An 18,560-nucleotide genomic window follows, 5' to 3' on the forward strand; every position below is an offset into this window, starting at 1 on the left:
ATATTTAAGTTGATATCGCTTCATTTTCGGCATCATTTGTCTATTCCACTGAATCTACCGTAATTTAATATTACGATAGGGACACATTAAAAATAGTAATTCAAATATATTAAGAATATTAACGTGATAAACTCATGTTAAGCATCAGATTGTACGACACTTCACGTGTACAGAAGAAAATGTGTGCATACACACACTTAACGAAAGACATACCAAGTCAGAACGCAACAAACACATTACACACATATCGCATTATTACTCAAATTTAATACCATTTGACCCATTATGTGTAAACTTCACTTAGTAAATTATCATTCTATTAAAATTAATTGTAATCCTATTTTACCTTTTGTTTGTCGGATCGCGTTCTTCTTTATTGTCACTTGTACCTATGTAACGCCGCATAGCACCATGATCTCATAAATGTGTTTTTTCGTTAAATACAACCTATGAAAGAAAGACGTCCATGATGACCCTATATCAGTCATCTGAGTCCTCTTGTTCAAGTGCCCAAAACTAATGTTGTGTTGATTTTTTTGGAAATAATTTAATCTTCAAAAGTTTTCCTTTCGTTGCCCTGGAATCTAGAGATATACGCTGATGACCTAGACGTGAATAACTTTCACAGTCGCACAATTTACCAGTGGTTCTTGGCAAGGAAATAATTCTTATCTCATCTGAGCACAAAGAGCACATGTAGAGCTGTGAGGATTGTTGGATTTCTGTTGTTTGTCCGGCGTTAACAATTGACTTTTCTAGACACGTTTGAAATGACGTTGAAAGTGCGCATTGTCAAGGGTACATGCCCGTCAGTCTGACAAAAAGGCAAATACATGTTACGTCATACGACGAATCAATTTTCTGATTGTCCCAAATGACGGTGTTGTGTGTTGTCGTAACGTATATTCCCGCCTTTAGTCGGGCCAAACGTCATTTCAAACGTTTTCGCAGAAAGATCAATTGGTTTGGTTCACATTTAAATCGATCTTACTAAATCTTTGTCAGAATTTACGTCTCTACAAGTCTAGTTCAAAGCTTGGTTAAGTGGACACAAATAAAATAAGTCCGATCTTGATGAAACTTTATCAACCACTATTGTAATAGTATGTGTTTTAATTGTTTTATATGCGGCGAAAGTGTGCCTTTTTGCCACATAAGAAAGTCTTGTTTATGTCTTGAAAATCACCGAATAAACGTGGTCGATTTCGTTTATACGACGATGCTGTTATGCGTCGTTACATACCTGTTCGCATTCACCGTTCGTAATGACCTTTTTACTCTGCCCATGTATAGAAATCAATGAGTGTGAAGCGGAATTAAATCCCTGTGTCCACGGGCTTTGTAACAACACAGAGGGAGGATATTTATGTGTGTGCGATGACGGATGGACTGGTGATAAGTGCGACCGAGGTAAGGGCTGGTATTCAATTTCGGTCTTAATTGGATCTAAGAACGATGTAGCTAATCGGATTACTCGTTATAAATAACTGTCCAATATAGTGAATGATGTCAATAATGTATGACCATAAGATTAACTTAAGTAAAATATTGAATACCACCCAATAAGGTTCAAGTGCTTCCCGATAATCTGAAATCCAAAACGGAGCTCGTTACTGAAAGCGAGACTGGCGTATGTACAATGAATTCGTAAACTAGTATTTTATCCTTTTTGGCCATGCTGTATCACTATTGAAAGTTTCAGTTACATGTGTATGTAAATGGATGCATTGTTATCGTCAGTTAAATAGCCGTTGTTTTATGTGTTTACGTTAGTCATTGATCAGCGTTCAGAGTAGAGTCATGATCACAGTCAAATACGCCTATTGTTTAATATATTTTACTGGTATGATTTCACCATTTTTTATTAGGGTTAACTATTAGAAAGCGTCATATTATGTGTATGTGTTCATTTGTAACTGATGTGTTTTTTTCTGCGTTTATAGATATTAACGAATGCGTCGCCCAAACTGACGGCTGTGTTAATGGTCGGTGCATCAATAATCCTGGCTCATACGCATGTGATTGTGATGCCGGTTGGGAAGGACAAATGTGCGGAATTGGTAATCGATTTTGTATAATGTTCCTTGCATATCTGCACATTTTAAACTGTATTCAATACATATGCCAACAGGTTGTAATATCTTAGCTGCAAAACCACACGACATATAATAATTCAGTTGGATGAAATTTCGAACGTTTTTAAAGGTTTTAGCCAATTTAATGATACGCACAATAAGTACGACGTCGTATGACGCACAATGTTATATGGCGTTTTATTATTTCTATCACTTTCGAAATAAAAATAGCTCCGTATAATTTTTGTATTGTTTTTGTTGTTATTCTTTACTCTAGTAATATAGAAGTAACTACTAATAAATAGTTATTTGTTTTCTTTGCATCGGTAGTGAATGTTAAAATGCGCTCAATATAAGTTGGTTTTAAATGGTATTGAATTTTCATGTGAAACTCATTTACCTTTAATAATCAGAACAAAAAAGGCATAAGATTTAAGTTCGAAAAAATAACTTTTAGCGATATGTTGGCGCGTTTTACCGGGGGAATCGTGGCTACGTAACGAAAACAATTAAAATTTTTACATCTTTATCCGTTCCTAACTCATATGCGTTTTCGTTTAAATAACATGAAAATCACTGAAATGTTAAAAATAACATTAACCTATATTGTGCTCCTTTAAAGTTAAATGAACCTATAATGTACATGTAAATTATGTTCCAGATATTAACGAATGTACTGACGAAAGGTCTTGCCTAAATGGTGCATGTATAAATGCACCTGGGTCATATTCCTGCATGTGCACTGCTGGGTGGACTGGGTCGATTTGTGAAACCGGTAAATGATTTTTAATTTTTAATGACAACAGCTTAATAATAAATGCTTTCAACACGTTGTATTAAACAAGAACAGTAGTTGTGGTATGTGCTAAGAGAGGCTGTGAAACATGACCTGTAAGTGTAACTTAAGATCTATTTAAACACTGCATCCACAAACATCAATCCACAAACGGATTTGAATGTATTAGTTAAATATATTAAGGCAAAGCCTTAAAGAAACACAAAACTCAATATTTTAAATTGTTTTATTTATTTGAAGCTACCTTGGGTGCCGTGCCGATTGAAGAGAACATAACATTGTTACTTAAATATATAATAAACACAATGATAGTATTACGTTCAACTTAACACACATCCCGAAATATGTATAATGCAATTTATGGAATGAAATCCATTAATTGCATTATGACCATAAATAGATATATTCACATGTCCAAAAATGTAAGTATTAAGCAAAAGTATATTTTAAATAAAAAATATAGCCGTTAGCTGTCCAAGAGTTGAATGACCACGCGGTAAAGAAAATTGAAAGCCTCGTGCGCGAAAAGCGCCATCGACCAATCAATTGGAAATATTGATTCTTATTTACTGCGTTGAAACGCAGATTTTGGTTTTTAGTTTGCTCGCTTGTACGTGTACAAAATACTCCGATTTGTCGTTCACTCTTTCGTGAGTCTGAAGATAATTAACTAATGTGCTACGTAAATGGCTAAATACTATAATCATAATTATACAGATTATAAACATTTGATTGCTCATGTACGTTTTTGCCTGTTCTTTTGGACATTGACCCAAGGCATAACAAAGGATTACGATTCGGCTTTTAATGGACGATATGTTATTAATATCTTATCATTAGTTAATTCAAAATATTGTTATCATTATTGTTGGTGTAGCTGTTTGTGATTAAAATCACCATGTCTTCGTCTTTCAGATATAAATGAATGTTCTCCACCAAATACGAACGAATGCCAAAATGGAGACTGTGAAAATAAGAATGGTGGATACACATGCCTCTGTGAACCAGGCTGGTCCGGAGAATTTTGTGATAAAGGTAAAATAGTTTGTTAAAGTTACCCTGTTGCCTTTTTTCAAGATAAACAAACTCCGTTTATTGTCATATCGTTTTGGTGTATGTATTCGGCTCTGGCGGCATCATTTTGATCGTACATACCTATAACTTTTGTCTTATAAAACGTTTTGGATGATCACTAGCATCTAAATAAACTTTCACCATTATCTACACGCGCATGTGAAGTGAGACCCATTACTCAAATAATTGGTCAGGTATGCCCTTTTATTATATACTAATCGTAAATCAACACGCAATTCATATCGCCAAAAAACGATACTCCGTATTCTACTCAAGTAAACAAAACGACCATATTCCACACGTCACGTCATAACCAATGCTATTGGTCTATATTAAAATGATGTCATAAAACGAAGGCGTTTTTAAAATGGTATTTATTGTGAAATCAGGCTTCTTATAAGTAAAATAAACCAGTGACATAAATTATTAAATGATAAATAGTACTGCCATTGATCCGGAATGTAGAATTCGATTCCAGTCAATACTTGCAGCTTTTGATTTCATTTGGATAGCGCCTGATGTAATTTGAATTTAAAAAAGTCTAATCAAGTCGAATACAACCACCCATATTAAAACCAAGTTCTTATTATTCTTAATCCATCACCCATAACATTTTCTTATATATTTGAAATATTCGAAATGTAAAATAAAACAAGGATTGAGTTATATTAATTGATGTGTAACGTTTGGTTTATAAGCAATGTATAAGACGAACAAAGATTAAGTCTTTTAAGAAGAATTTGATACTGTTTCCAGATGTAAATGAATGTGAGATTGAGTCGAGCAATCCATGTGAAAATGGTAAATGTGTAAATAACGAAGGATCGTTTACCTGTACATGTGAACCCGGGTGGATGGGACAACTCTGCAACGAAGGTAATAAATGTTCATACACAAACACGTGGTATCAATGCAATTTTAATACTGTACTCGATATTTCATAATGACAATAAATTTAGAACTATGTTGATATAAGATCAAACCGTAATAAAGCTTTGAATAAAATGGATAATGCTACCTTTTTATCCATGCTAAAATTCTGCCGAAATTGGAGGCTCATAAACGACATTGTAATTGTGCTTATAATTGTTTTTATTTTGTTTTAAAGATATCGACGAATGTAAAGATGACGACCTTAACAAGTGTTTGAACGGACAGTGCAGCAAATTAGCCGGCAGTTATTCGTGTATATGTGATGATGGTTGGACTGATTTGTTCTGTTCACAAGGTACGCTGTTCGATATCAATTTAGATAAATAACATAAAATAAAAGACTGGTTGACTCCATATTATCTTTCTAAGAAACGATGCATATGAAGTATAATAATGGTCATTTTCCTAATATTTAAACGTCAATCACGTCCGCCGAAAGAGGTAGTCTTGGGGATCTGTGATATTTTATCGTTAATAATGAACTGACTTGTAACGCTCATCGTTCAAGCATATTCATAAAGCTTACTTTTAGATATGACTTTTGCAGATATTGATGAGTGTCTAGATCTGTCATTGAATCAATGTGACAATGGTAATTGCCGGAACACCAATGGGTCTTACCTTTGTGACTGCTTGGTAGGATGGGGCGGACCATTTTGCGATATTGGTACGTAAATACATGTGTCTCATAAGCAACTGTATGACACTACGCAGTCACAGCGGATACATGCTCACACACCGAATTTGACTTGTAACAGGATGTCAGAAAAGCGCCCTATGATATTTGTCATTTACCTGGTTTTTAAGGCCAAAAGGACTGTATATCGTTATCGGACCGTCCGTCTGTTCGTACGTCTCCTCAGTTTCTGGTCAATAACTTACGAAAGGCTAGGCCAAGTGACCACTTGACCTGATTAACCCTATTGATATTCAGCCAATTGGGTTAAAAGTTGAGATCGCGGTAAAATTGGCTAAACATCCGTTTCCGATCGTGAACTAGAGAAGGAAAATTCCCTAGGACTGCTACCTTGGTAAAAAGGTTCTTCGTTTACAAATCATGGCCCTTATTACATTTCGGTCTTTGAAATTCATACTTGGTAGGCATTTTGAGCACTACCAGCAGATGCGACCTATTGATAATTAATACCAGTTATCCAATACGTTCAGCATGATCAAGCCATATATCTACTTATCTACTTAAAAGTTATCCAGTGATTATTATTGTTCACTTCACTATTTTTTAAACATAAAGTTTTGAAACACTCATATCATTCTTTATTATAGGCATTCATTAAAACATTTGACAAAAGTATCTCTAACATTATAAGTATTATTCTAATAATAAGCAAGTGTTTTTTAACCTTTTTGATTATACGACATTCTGCATAATTATTTTTTATTTTTCAACATTTATTTAATAATGTCCAATTGTGACTGTAGTGCATTCTAGTGGTTTCCAAAAGTTAAAAGTATCTAATCAAAAATAATCATTACGATATACCTTGGTTTCAAACACACAACATATTATAAAATACGTAATGTTTGACATAACATGTTTGTCGTGTGAATCAAAATCTTGTTATTTTCAGATATAAATGAGTGTTCTCTTGAGAACAATCCGTGTCAGAATGGTGCAGTTTGTAAAAATGGAGATGGTTCCTTCGTTTGTGACTGCCTTCCTGGCTGGACGGGCGAACTGTGTACTGAAGGTGGTGTTCAATAAAACACTCTACTGTTGTAACTAGCTTTGTTTTTATCATAATACTTGTATTAGCTTCTTATAGATCATATGTCAATTATATGATAACTGATTGTATGATAATGTGTTTACATTCATCAGTTTGAAACTTGTTTGTTAATTTAACAGATGTTAACGAATGTCTGGAGGATTCGACCAATGGCTGCGTTCATGGACAATGCATGAACGTTGACGGGGGATATGAATGTGACTGTGATGTTGGCTGGAAGGGAACACTCTGTGATGAAGGTATTTCCTTTGAAATGAAAATAAACAATATTTACGCCTGTGGTAAGGTTTCTCTTTTGAACAGTTTAATGTTAGAATGAATCAACAAAAGGTGATCTAGCCGACACTGAAGAACCGTTACATGCAATAAGCAATTTAACCATTTAACAAGCTCTGCTGCTTAAAAAAGTAAAACAGTATCAATATATTATCATCTATAAATAATTGCAGTTGCAATTTGAAAGTCTATGTGTGTCAATAATTTATTTGAACCTTCCATTTATGGAACAAAAACAAAAACATTTGAAACAAAAACAACAACAAAAATCACAAATTAACAAAACAGAGCTTCACATTTTAAATAAATCAATATATGTCACATTAAAGCTTGTTTTTGTCACTTGCTAAAAATACAATGTTATTAAGTACTCATACATTAATCATTACCTGTGATTTTACTGTTTGTTTTGTCCATTTTATAAACGCACTGCCTCTAAATGCAGGTACATCGTTTTGTATTTGCACTAAATCAAATAGAAAACAAATACCTTTCCGGAAGATCTTTTACGGAAAACGTCAGCTTTCGAACACTGATTACCTGTATCATTCTATTTTTTGTCAAAATAGTGTTCCCTCTTCCCTCTGCCTCTGGAGAAATCAGGAGAACACATTATCACTTTCTTAGCAAATGCCCTCTTTTCACTAGTCAAATTCAATTTATGCAGGCGTTGACTGAAAGAGCTCCATTGTATGGTAATCACATCTTAAGTGATGTTGTCTCTTCATAGGCATGACAGAAATATTTGATTGTAACTGTTATTGATCGATTGTACTCATAAATTCCACTTGCTTTTATTTTCTTTCTCTCTCCTTATCCCAATAATTTGATAGTTTTATAGTTATACTAATTGTGTATTATCATTTTAATTTTCTCTTCAACATAAAATATATTTGTAATACGGTCGAAACCCGGTTGGATCGAACTCGCTTAGCTCGATTTCCTCGTTGGATCGAACTGAATGAAAATGACCATTTTTTCTTCGAAATGAGAGCATAATCGCTTGGCTAAAGTTTCCTGAGGCTGGATGTATTTTCGCCGGTCCCTGAGACTTCGAACCAACGGGTTCCGCCTGTACATGTATGTCTCAAAATAAATACTCTGAGCTTATTGCTTGGATTTATAATGTGCCTGTTTCTTGTGTTTTTGTCTATAAATAATTTCTACTCTTAATATTGAGCTTGTCAAAACTTTAAAATATCTTGACATGTTATGCACATTAGCTCAATAAAATCCAATCCCAATTGATTAAAACACACTTTCCTCGTGAAGCCATGACTATTTCCCTCCGGACCGGAGAAATATGATATATATTTATTTTATAGCCAGAAAATACTCAAAATGATATTCTTAACAATATGAGCATAACGGGTCTGAATATGTGAAAAAAATATATATTTAAAAAATGAATTAGGCTATTTTGATGCGTTTAAGGCTGCTTGTTGCATTGTACGATTGTGCCTTCCCTTCGGTTTCGTTTAGGCCCTTACCTTGTGTATCTAAGCAAGGTCTATGTTTGAATTTTTGACTTATTGGCATTTCCCCAATATTTTCACTCTAGTAGTTACACTGAACGTTATTCTTTCTTTGCTATATTTAGAATATTTCTCTACCAAACTGTCAAAACAACCTTCAGTGTACTGATTTATGATTGGCTGTACCGAATAAACAATAACTCTCTTTATATTTCCTGTTTTGTGAAACCTGAATTCGTACCAGAACATGTACCCTTAGTTCACCATTTTTTATACATTTTTTCTTTATTTTGCACTACTCAATTTCTGTCAAAATAAACTTTGTCATACTAGCTTTGATGTATAAAAACATAAGTCATATTTTCAATCGCTATTGCTAGGATGACCTTTGTGAATTTAGTTTGAACCATACCCAATATTGCGATGATAACTGCTACCCTTGAAGTTTCATCTCAGGGAGCGATATTTACATTAGTTTGCCAAACTTGTTTTCCCATTCCTTATTATTTTTTGTACATGTTGTTCTTATGTGAATTAACATGAAGACTAGTACGATTTATCATTCTTAAATGCTCCAAAGATGTCTAGTATCGCTGTTTAACATTTGAATACATGCATTTAATACGTAGGTCCAACAAGCGTGTTAAACGTTAAACTCTTTTCAGTTGAATTCACGTTATATAAATGTATTTATATTGTATGACTATGTACCTTGTTGGTATACGTCGAATAAAATTATGTTCATGTTCATGTTCTTTTCAGATATAAATGAATGTGAGAACGATTCGAGCAATCCGTGTGAAAATGGTGAATGTTTAAATAACCAAGGATCGTTTACCTGTAAGTGTGAGCCCGGGTGGATGGGACAACTCTGCAACGAAGGTAATTAATGTTGATACACATAAATGTGTAATAAATGCAACTGTATTGCATAATAAGATGCTACATTTCCTGAACTTTAAATAATATAATCGGGTAAGAAGCGATTTTAATAATGCCATACAGACTGAGGAACATGTGTTACCTTATTTTAGCCACAATCAAATCCTCTTGCAGCCGATCGCATTGTTAAATGGTGTGTTGCGTTCATGCCTATCAAATTGATTCTGTTTTTTTTTAAGATATCGACAGGTGGGCAGATTGCAACCTTCACCAACGTGCAAACGGACAGTGCAATGCCTTTAATTATGTTTGTTTATTCCCCTTTCATTATTTTTGTTTTGTCTTAAGACATCGACGAGTGTGCAGATGGCAGCCTTAACCAATGTGCAAACGGACAGTGCAACAATTTACCCGGAGGATATTCGTGTATTTGTGACGTTGGTTGGACTGGTTTGTTCTGTTCACAAGGTACGCGGTTCTATATGTATATACGACAGATAATTTTATGTTTATCTTTTAAAGCTGCACTCTCACAGATTTACCGTTTTGTCAACTTTTTTTGTTTTTTGGTCTTTGAACGAGAAAATATCTGCGTAAATATCTGCAAACCAGTGATATAAGACTTCTAACAAAAGATCAAATCGCAGATTTTCATTTTAACGTTCGAAAATTAATGTTTTATGGCTTAAACCGTTACTAACGGTTTAAGAAAAATGCATAAAACATCAATTTTTTAACTTAATTCTTAAATATAAAAATCTGCGATCTGATTTTTTGTCAGCAGTCTTACATCACTGGTTTGCAGATATTTACGCAAAAATTGGCTCATTCCAAGACATAAATAAAAAAGTTGTCAAAGCGGTAAATCTGTGATAGTGCAGCTTAAATATCAAATGTCTTGAAATTTCAATGTCAGGAAATGAAGGCTTAGACATGACAATATTAATGCGACAATTTCACGGCAGTTTTAAGTGTAATGAAAACTCAAGCAAGTATAACATTTAAGCTTATGTTGAGGTTGTTAAGACCCGAGTCAATTAAATATATAAGTAGTCATGGATACCAGAAATCTAAAATTTGTGTTAAATAAGATACACTATTTTTCTAACATCGTTGTTGAATGCATTGAACTTGATTCGTAACAGTTTTAATGATTCTAATTATGTTTGTTCTTTGAATGTTAATATACCATATTCGTTCCGAAAAACAATCGTATATAGCAGATTGTAAACTGTAAAAGTTTGTTACTTTAAAAGCTTTTCAGAGGTAATGGAACTGCTTGTATATCATTGGCCGTAAAATTAATCGTACCCTTAATGCATAACTTTAAGTCGTATCTTAAAATGTCACCCTTTTATATTATCTTTATCGATGACCTTTAAAAATACCTTTGCAGATATCGACGAGTGTCTAAATCCGTCACTGAATCAATGTGAAAGCGGTACTTGTCGGAACACCAATGGATCTTACGAATGTGACTGCCTGGCGGGATGGGTTGGACGATTTTGCGACACTGGTACGTAGAAACCTAGAGACGATCAACTCCCGTACGATGATTTAATATGCAGCCCATTCATGATCGTCGATGATTTCTCATACAGTTAATCAATGGTTGTACGATGATTTATCATACAGCCCAATAATATTCGTACGATGATTTATCATACAGCCCATTAATATTCGTCCGATGATTTTTCATATAGTCCATTAATGATTGTTGCATGATTATTCATACAGCCTATTGATAATCGTACGATCATGTATCATACAGCACCCTTAAGAATCGTGCAATTATTTACCGTACTGTATAGTCCATTAATAATGAAACGCGAAAATGTATCATACAGTCCATTAATGATAGTTCGATGATATACCATATAACTCATTAATATTCGTACGATCATTTATCATACAGCCCACAACTGATCGCACGATCATTTATCATACAGTTCATCACTGATATTACGATCATTTATCAAACAGTACAACACTGATATTACGATCATTTATCAAACAGTACATCACTGATATTACGATCATTTATCAAACACTACATCACTGATATTACGATCATTTATCAAACAGTACATCATTGATATTACGATGATTTATCATACAGTACATCACTGATAATACGATCATTTATCAAACAGTACATCACTGATATTACGATGATTTATCAAACAGTGCATCAGTGTTATTACGATCATTTATCAAACAGTACATCACTGATATTACGATGTTTTATCAAACAGTGCATCAGTGTTATTACGATCATTTATCAAACAGTATATCACTGATATTACGATGATTTATCAAACAGTGCATCAGTGATATTACGATCATTTATCAAACAGTACATCACTGATATTACGATGATTTATCAAACAGTGCATCAGTGATATTACCATCATTTATCATACAGTACATCACTGATATTACGATGATTTATCATACAGCCCATTAATATTCGTCCGATGATTCATCATACAGCCCAATACTATTCGTACGATGATTTATCACATGATTCATTAATGATCGTACGGTGATTTATTATACAACCCATTAATATTCGTACGTTGATTATTCATATATTTCATTTATGATCGTCCGATAATTTATCATACAGCCCATAATTAATCGTACGATAATGTATCATACAGCTCATTATTAATCTTACGTTCTTTTATCATACAGTACTTCAACATGTGTACGATGATTTATCATACAGTCCATTAATATTCGTACTATGATTTATCACACAGTACTTCAATGACCATACGTTGATTGATCATACAGTCCATCGATGATTTTACGTTGATTTATCGTAGAGTACATCACTGATATTATGATGATTTATCGTATAATCCATTAAAAGATGTACGACGATTTATTATACAACCCATTTGCAATCGTACGATCATTAATTTGACAGCCCATTACTATTCGTACGATAATTTATCATGTAATCCATTAATGATTATACGATTATTTATCATAGAGCCCATTAGTAGCCGTATGAAGAATTTTCATACAGTCCATTAATAAACGTATGATCTTACGATGATTTATCACAGAGTCCATCAATGCTCTTACAATGACTTATCTTGTAGTCCATCAAAGATTCCCTTTATTATTATTAAAGTACGAAATAAATATTGCTGAACTCGAACAATGTGCAATATTGGTGGGATATATCTACCCGGCTTTTTAAGACGATATTTGATTACCTATTGACCTCACAATGTTTGGGAATCATTTTTTAGACATTCATTAATATAATATATCAGCCGAATGGCAATATTTGAACAGGTCAGCTGTTGCGGAAACTATCTATCCTCTACCGTTAATTGCCGACAAGGTGATATATTTGACAACAATGGTAGCTAATAGAGTTGTCCCTTCGAATTATATAATTGCAAGGATAGTTCTTCCTCAAAACATAAATGGGTTGACAAAATGCTTTCGAAAATGTGAATCAATTTGCTGATTGTATCTGTTAGGCCTTAAACAGCGTGCTTCTAAACAAGTGTTTATATCTTGATATGCTTTTAAACAAGTTTATATCTGTTTATATGCTTTTAAACAAGTTGATGTATCTTGATATGCTTTTAAACAAGTTTATATCTGTTAATATGTTTCTAATCAAGTTTATATATGTTAATATCATTTTAAACGAGTTTATATAGGCTGATATAATTTAAAACAAGTTTATAACTATTGATATGCGATGATCTGCTTTTAAATAAGTTGATATGCGTTGATATGCTTTTAAACAATTTGATATATCTTGATATCCTTTTTAAAGCGAGTTGCTATGTGTAGTTAATGTTTTTGTTACTGTTTTGTTCCTATCAGTAACATACGTTTCATTGCCGTTTTAAATTTTAATTTATCTACATTGTGTAAAAGAATATTGAACTTATTGTCAAATTGCTGTGACCAAATCAAATATATGATGATATATTATGCTGACTGATCCTTTTGTTTTGTTTCAGAAACATTTGTGTGATCCTGTAAATTAATATTTAGACGTTTATGCATGAACTGTCAGAAACAAATATGTATTAGAACTCATAGTCACTTACGTAGTTATTTTATATATAATGTCCTTGTTTTGCATGAAGCATGTTTTATTACAAGAAGAAAACTCGTGTAATACATGTGCTAACCTTGTTGTTACCACTAGTTTTTTAACGTATACCTTCCAGTCCTATTTCATTTTGTCATAGTTCTATGTCCATATATATTTGATATTTAAGAACTTATCAAAACACTCGGTCATTTGACGTCACTTATGGGATGTTGTACAAAGTTTCACTATCACATATTAGAATCTTGATATGTAAAACATAGGAATGTAACTACAGCTATTCAGTAGATGTGTCTTTGTTAAGGAATTTCCACCGTAAAAGTTGTTTGAATGACTGTATGTTATTTTAAAATTACAGTTTTTATCATCTGTATTTTTGATATTTAGTAGACATACTACATCTGTCTTTTCATCGGTGTTAACGTGTTTTAGGATCTAAGTAGAATTAACAAAATAAGTTTTTTACAAGTTGTTGGCTTAAAAAGTGTTTGCATTTTGTAACCAAATTGTACCTTAATTTGGAATGTTTAAGCGTGGCAAAATATACGAACCTATCCAATCAAAATTATATAGCGGATTTGTAGTAGTTCCTTCTTTTCTAAGAAATATAAATTCTTTAACTGAATTAGAGTCCCTTTTTACAAGTGTTTTATTAAAAATGTTATTTAAAAATTTCTCATCAAGAAGCAACAACACACGATTGTTAGTCTGGAACATCGTTACAGAATATAAATATCGTCATAATGAAAAACAATTTTTCTTTAAAAATGTAAACTGAAGTTAAATTAATTGTTAGATTTTGCTTTATCCCTAGTACCCCAAAGCATAATGCAAAGAATGTTTGATTTACCCTTAATGAAAATGAACTTCCATTTTTCTTTGAAACGTAAATGTGTTTGTTCTTGACCAAACATTGTGTATTGTGGATAGCCCTTTCTATGTATACCTGTTCCATGTTTATTTCTGCTGTTTTTCAGACGTAAATGAGTGTGCTGATGGAACGGCGCAGTGTAAGAACGGCGCAACATGCGTGAATTCAATGGGATCTTTCAGATGTAATTGTAGTGATGGATTTGAAGGCCAAACCTGTGGAGATGGTTTGTACATTCAAATATTCTCTTAATACATTCGAACCCCGTTGGCTCGAACTCCTATGGAGTAATATATAAAATATCTCGAGCCTCGCAAAATTTGAGATAAGCGGGATCGTTTACCCTTAAAGAAATCTGTCCTTTACATCTAGTTCGAACAAACGAGGAATTCGAGCGAAGCAAGTACGAGCCAACGGGCTTCGACTGTATATTTATTTTTCGTTTCCCTTCCCGACATTAGCTTTGTTTGTTTATATTATATGGTCAAACATTGCAATTCCTACAATACTAGCTAACAATTGTTATTTTGTTAGTTTACTGATTTCTGATCTTATGATTTTAATTTTTGTTGTGATAAGATATCAACGAGTGTGCAAATGGGGCTGATGACTGTAATCACGGATCGTGTGTGAACACAGAGGGGTCGTTCACATGTGATTGCGAGCAGGGCTGGCAGGATAGCTCCTGCAGTACAGGTTTGAGAGCATGCAAATGAATGTATATAATCGATTCTGATATTCAATTCATATTTGTCATTCGTTCAATAATCAGATTTGTAGTGTAGTGTTCGCAACATAATAAATGTTTAATACGTATTTTTATTCACTATATGTAATCTATAAAAATATTACTAGTTGTCCGAGTCTTATGTGTGTGTGTAGACTTGTATGTTTTGCTGCATGGTTGTTCATGACGAATCATTAACAACTAAACCAATACTAATATGCTGCTTATATGTGGGTCATGTAACAAACATTTAACAAACTATTACTAACCCACTACGCCGTTGAAACCGAAAAAAAACAGGTTTTCAACAAATTCCAGGCATTAAGTTATGCCTCAGATCAACGATATATTTAAGATATTAACGAGTGTAGCGGTAATATCGACGAATGCAAACAGCACGGCACATGCAGGAACACGGAGGGATCGTACACGTGCGATTGCCAACCTGGCTGGACGGGACGGCACTGTGAAATAGGTATAATACTTAATGTGGCCCTTTTATTAGCATGCATACTTCAAAGCAGTGTTGGTTGATGCTAATGCTTAACACATATCTGTATGAATTAAAACAATAAAACAATCTAGTAAGTTGGCCGTTCCTTGTAGTTATATAATTTTTCGGTGCTTGCGTCGAGTTACATCGGGTCATAAATAACGTGCCCAAGGACTTAACCGCTATGATAATATTCCCTGTATAGTAAAATCATTTTAAAAATGATACTACCGATTTGTGCATAGTGTTTCTGATTTATAATTATGGTTAAAATAAACGATGGAACTTCTGTGTTTTTGCAACCCTTTACGTCTGTAAGCTAAGATTAAAGCATCAAAATCGACGCTTAGCGGAGCATCAAAATCGACGCTTAGCGGATTGATAAAAAATATTACACTTTCTATTGCAATATATACAATAAACCGAGAACAGAAAACGAAAAGAAACTTACAATCGTCAAACAGGGCAGCGTGGAATAGCAATGTATAACCGTTTTGTTTATTCAACATTTCCAGAAATAAACGAATGCGAAGCGTCGTTGGACAACTGTGTAAACGGTTATTGTAACAACACGGAGGGAGGCTTCACGTGCATTTGTAACACGGGCTGGCAAGGGGAAATTTGTGATACAGGTATTTTGTTCAACGGAGTTTGACTCATGGTTAGGTCCGAATAGATGCTTGAAGCATTCTAAAGTAATATTTTGTATCTATTTCTATCCGTATCCGGCCTCTTGTACGAGCTCGTTGATTTTGTCAGTATTTGACCCAAATTTATTTAGTTTAAATATGATTTTGGTAAAAAAAAACTACTGTGATTTTAATATAACGCTCAAAGTATATTACTATTTTTAAAGGTACAACAGTCATTTGCAAAACACAATACATGTTGAATGCCCTCTCTATATAGATGACTGTCTCGAGAAAGCTTTCATGTAATTTGATGTCTGGTATTGCCTTTCGTTGTTATACATTACAAGCTGACTTGGTAGGAACCAGCATTTTGCCGTCATTGAGTTATTTGCGTATGTTTCTCTTGCTTTTTTTGAAAATCAGACCAATAATTATTATTCTAACGTATATAGACCACCCAATAGTTTTATATACCTCCAGACGTGGATGAATGTACAACTGGCAGCGATCTGTGTGAAAATGGAGCCTGTATCAACAATCAAGGGTCATACACATGTGACTGTGAGACTGGATACACTGGAATACTCTGTGACGAAGGTATGAGAAACATATGCCAGTATAGTCTGGCCTACATATATAGAACTTTCATTTCAACACACTAATTTTGTTTAAATAGTATAATCTCATTCAAAAGTGTTTTGAAACTTCTTTAAAATAATATTGTTTTAAATATACGCTCAGAATGTATCCTTGATACGTTTTTCTAGCATATTTTAAGCTTTCAATTTTTAATGGAGTACGTATTGAACATATCATGCATGCCCCGTTTGTTACTCACGCAATAAGGCTCAGTAATATGAATGGGTGATGGAAGTGTGGGAGGCATAATGTCAACTATCACAGTTGGCGCAAAAGCTACACACTCGGTTAACACTAGACCAATGCCCCCCTCCGATCCGATAAACATATCTTCATTACCCTACCGTTAACGCTGGTTAAACCTGCAATTTGCATGTAAGGCAGATGATGACCCCCGATGAACACAGTTTCTCAACCGTATGCACTGGTCTAATCTACTTTTTGGATGTACGGCAAATGATGCCCCCATGAACACAGTTTTATTTTAACCACTGTACACTGGTTAAACTTCCTTGTTTACAACAATTGAAGGTGATTCTCTGATACCATTGCTTCATTTTATTAATGAATACGCAAGTTAAAGGTCTAATGTTTTGATTCCTATCAGGTGATGCCACCCCTCACACAGCTTAATTTTGTTACCGTTGACACTTGTTAAGGATCCTAAGTTCTCATTGCAGATGTAAATGAATGTAAAGGTGACGGGTCCATATGTGTCAATGGTAGTTGTGAAAACTCTGTTGGGTCCTTCAAATGCATTTGCAACTCTGGTTGGACCGGAATGTTTTGCGATCAAGGTACAGTATTGACCTCGATATTCAGGTTTTCATAAAAGGTAATGATTTTAAGGCGGATCTTAGAATTTTAAAGTGAATTTGTCGATGAACATTTCATTCAACGTGTTAAATAAAATGCAGCGGAACCAGTATAGCCTAGATGACGGGTGGGAAACAGGAAATATTCTAGATTTACTTCTTACACATGAGTATTGCAAAATTATCTAGATATAAAACGTCGCATGAGCATTGGTGAATGAGAGAAAAATATTTGGCAACTTTAATGTTTATTAGTTGTTATAATTAGTTCGCCCAATTATACAATAAAAATACAAGGACAAGCCCTGTAGTGAAGAGCAGAATTCGTGTATCATCATAGTTTGACTATTTTTCTTCCAACGTATATAGACCTTCCAATAATATTACATACCTTCAGACGTGGATGAGTGTACAACTGGCAGCGAAATGTGTGAAAATGGAGCCTGTATCAACAATCAAGGATCATACACATGTGACTGTGAGACTGGCTACACTGGAGTACTCTGTGACGAAGGTATGTGGAAGTATAGTCTCGCCCATATACTCAGAACTTTCATTTCAGCACACATATATTTATATGTTATAATGTCATTCGATAAAATTTCGAAATTTCGTTAAAATATTATTGTTTTAAATATAAGCTCAGAATTTATCCTTGATTTCAATATTTTAATGAATTACGTAAGAACATATCCATTGAACATATCACGCATGCCTCGTTTGTTACTCAAGCAGTAAGGCTCAGTAATATGCCTGGGTGATGGAAGATATTTTTGCCGATGTTGATTCCCACATTTGGTGAAAAATGTCAGCCGTCAAAGTTGGCACCAAAGGTATACACTCGGTTCAAACAACACAAATGCCATCCACTCCGACCCCATGAGCCTGATTGCAATATACTTAAGAATATACTAGATAGGTCTACAGTTAGCAGGTTAAATCAATATGCATTACTCTTCCGTATATACCGGTTAAGCCTGCAATTTGCATGTACGGCAGATGATGCCCACAATAAACCCAGTTTCATTTCA

The 18,560-nt window shown here is 33.9% G+C and overlaps 1 protein-coding gene and 1 long non-coding RNA gene across 2 annotated transcripts in view; both read left to right on the forward strand.

The window, feature by feature from the left end:
- Positions 1–4,722: 4,722 nt before the first annotated feature.
- The window catches only part of LOC128219151 (neurogenic locus notch homolog protein 1-like), a 56,561-nt gene continuing 42,723 nt past the window's right edge, over positions 4,723–18,560 (forward strand). Inside the window, exons 1-14 of the mRNA XM_052926971.1 lie at positions 4,723–4,821; positions 5,054–5,173; positions 5,426–5,545; positions 6,468–6,587; positions 6,746–6,865; positions 9,140–9,259; positions 9,608–9,727; positions 10,656–10,775; positions 14,330–14,449; positions 14,803–14,919; positions 15,306–15,425; positions 15,959–16,075; positions 16,556–16,672; positions 17,927–18,043. Coding sequence (XP_052782931.1) covers positions 4,800–4,821; positions 5,054–5,173; positions 5,426–5,545; positions 6,468–6,587; positions 6,746–6,865; positions 9,140–9,259; positions 9,608–9,727; positions 10,656–10,775; positions 14,330–14,449; positions 14,803–14,919; positions 15,306–15,425; positions 15,959–16,075; positions 16,556–16,672; positions 17,927–18,043 — 1,570 coding nt within the window. The 5' untranslated portion in view covers positions 4,723–4,799. The remainder of the gene's footprint in view (positions 4,822–5,053; positions 5,174–5,425; positions 5,546–6,467; positions 6,588–6,745; positions 6,866–9,139; positions 9,260–9,607; positions 9,728–10,655; positions 10,776–14,329; positions 14,450–14,802; positions 14,920–15,305; positions 15,426–15,958; positions 16,076–16,555; positions 16,673–17,926; positions 18,044–18,560) is intronic.
- Positions 15,967–17,511, forward strand: LOC128218956 (uncharacterized). The gene is made up of 3 exons (XR_008258520.1): positions 15,967–16,075; positions 16,556–16,672; positions 17,395–17,511. It is a non-coding gene; the product is annotated as an uncharacterized LOC128218956 (long non-coding RNA).

Source organism: Mya arenaria, chromosome 15, assembly GCF_026914265.1.
Source record: "Mya arenaria isolate MELC-2E11 chromosome 15, ASM2691426v1".
In the NCBI taxonomy this organism is placed as follows: domain Eukaryota; kingdom Metazoa; phylum Mollusca; class Bivalvia; order Myida; family Myidae; genus Mya; species Mya arenaria.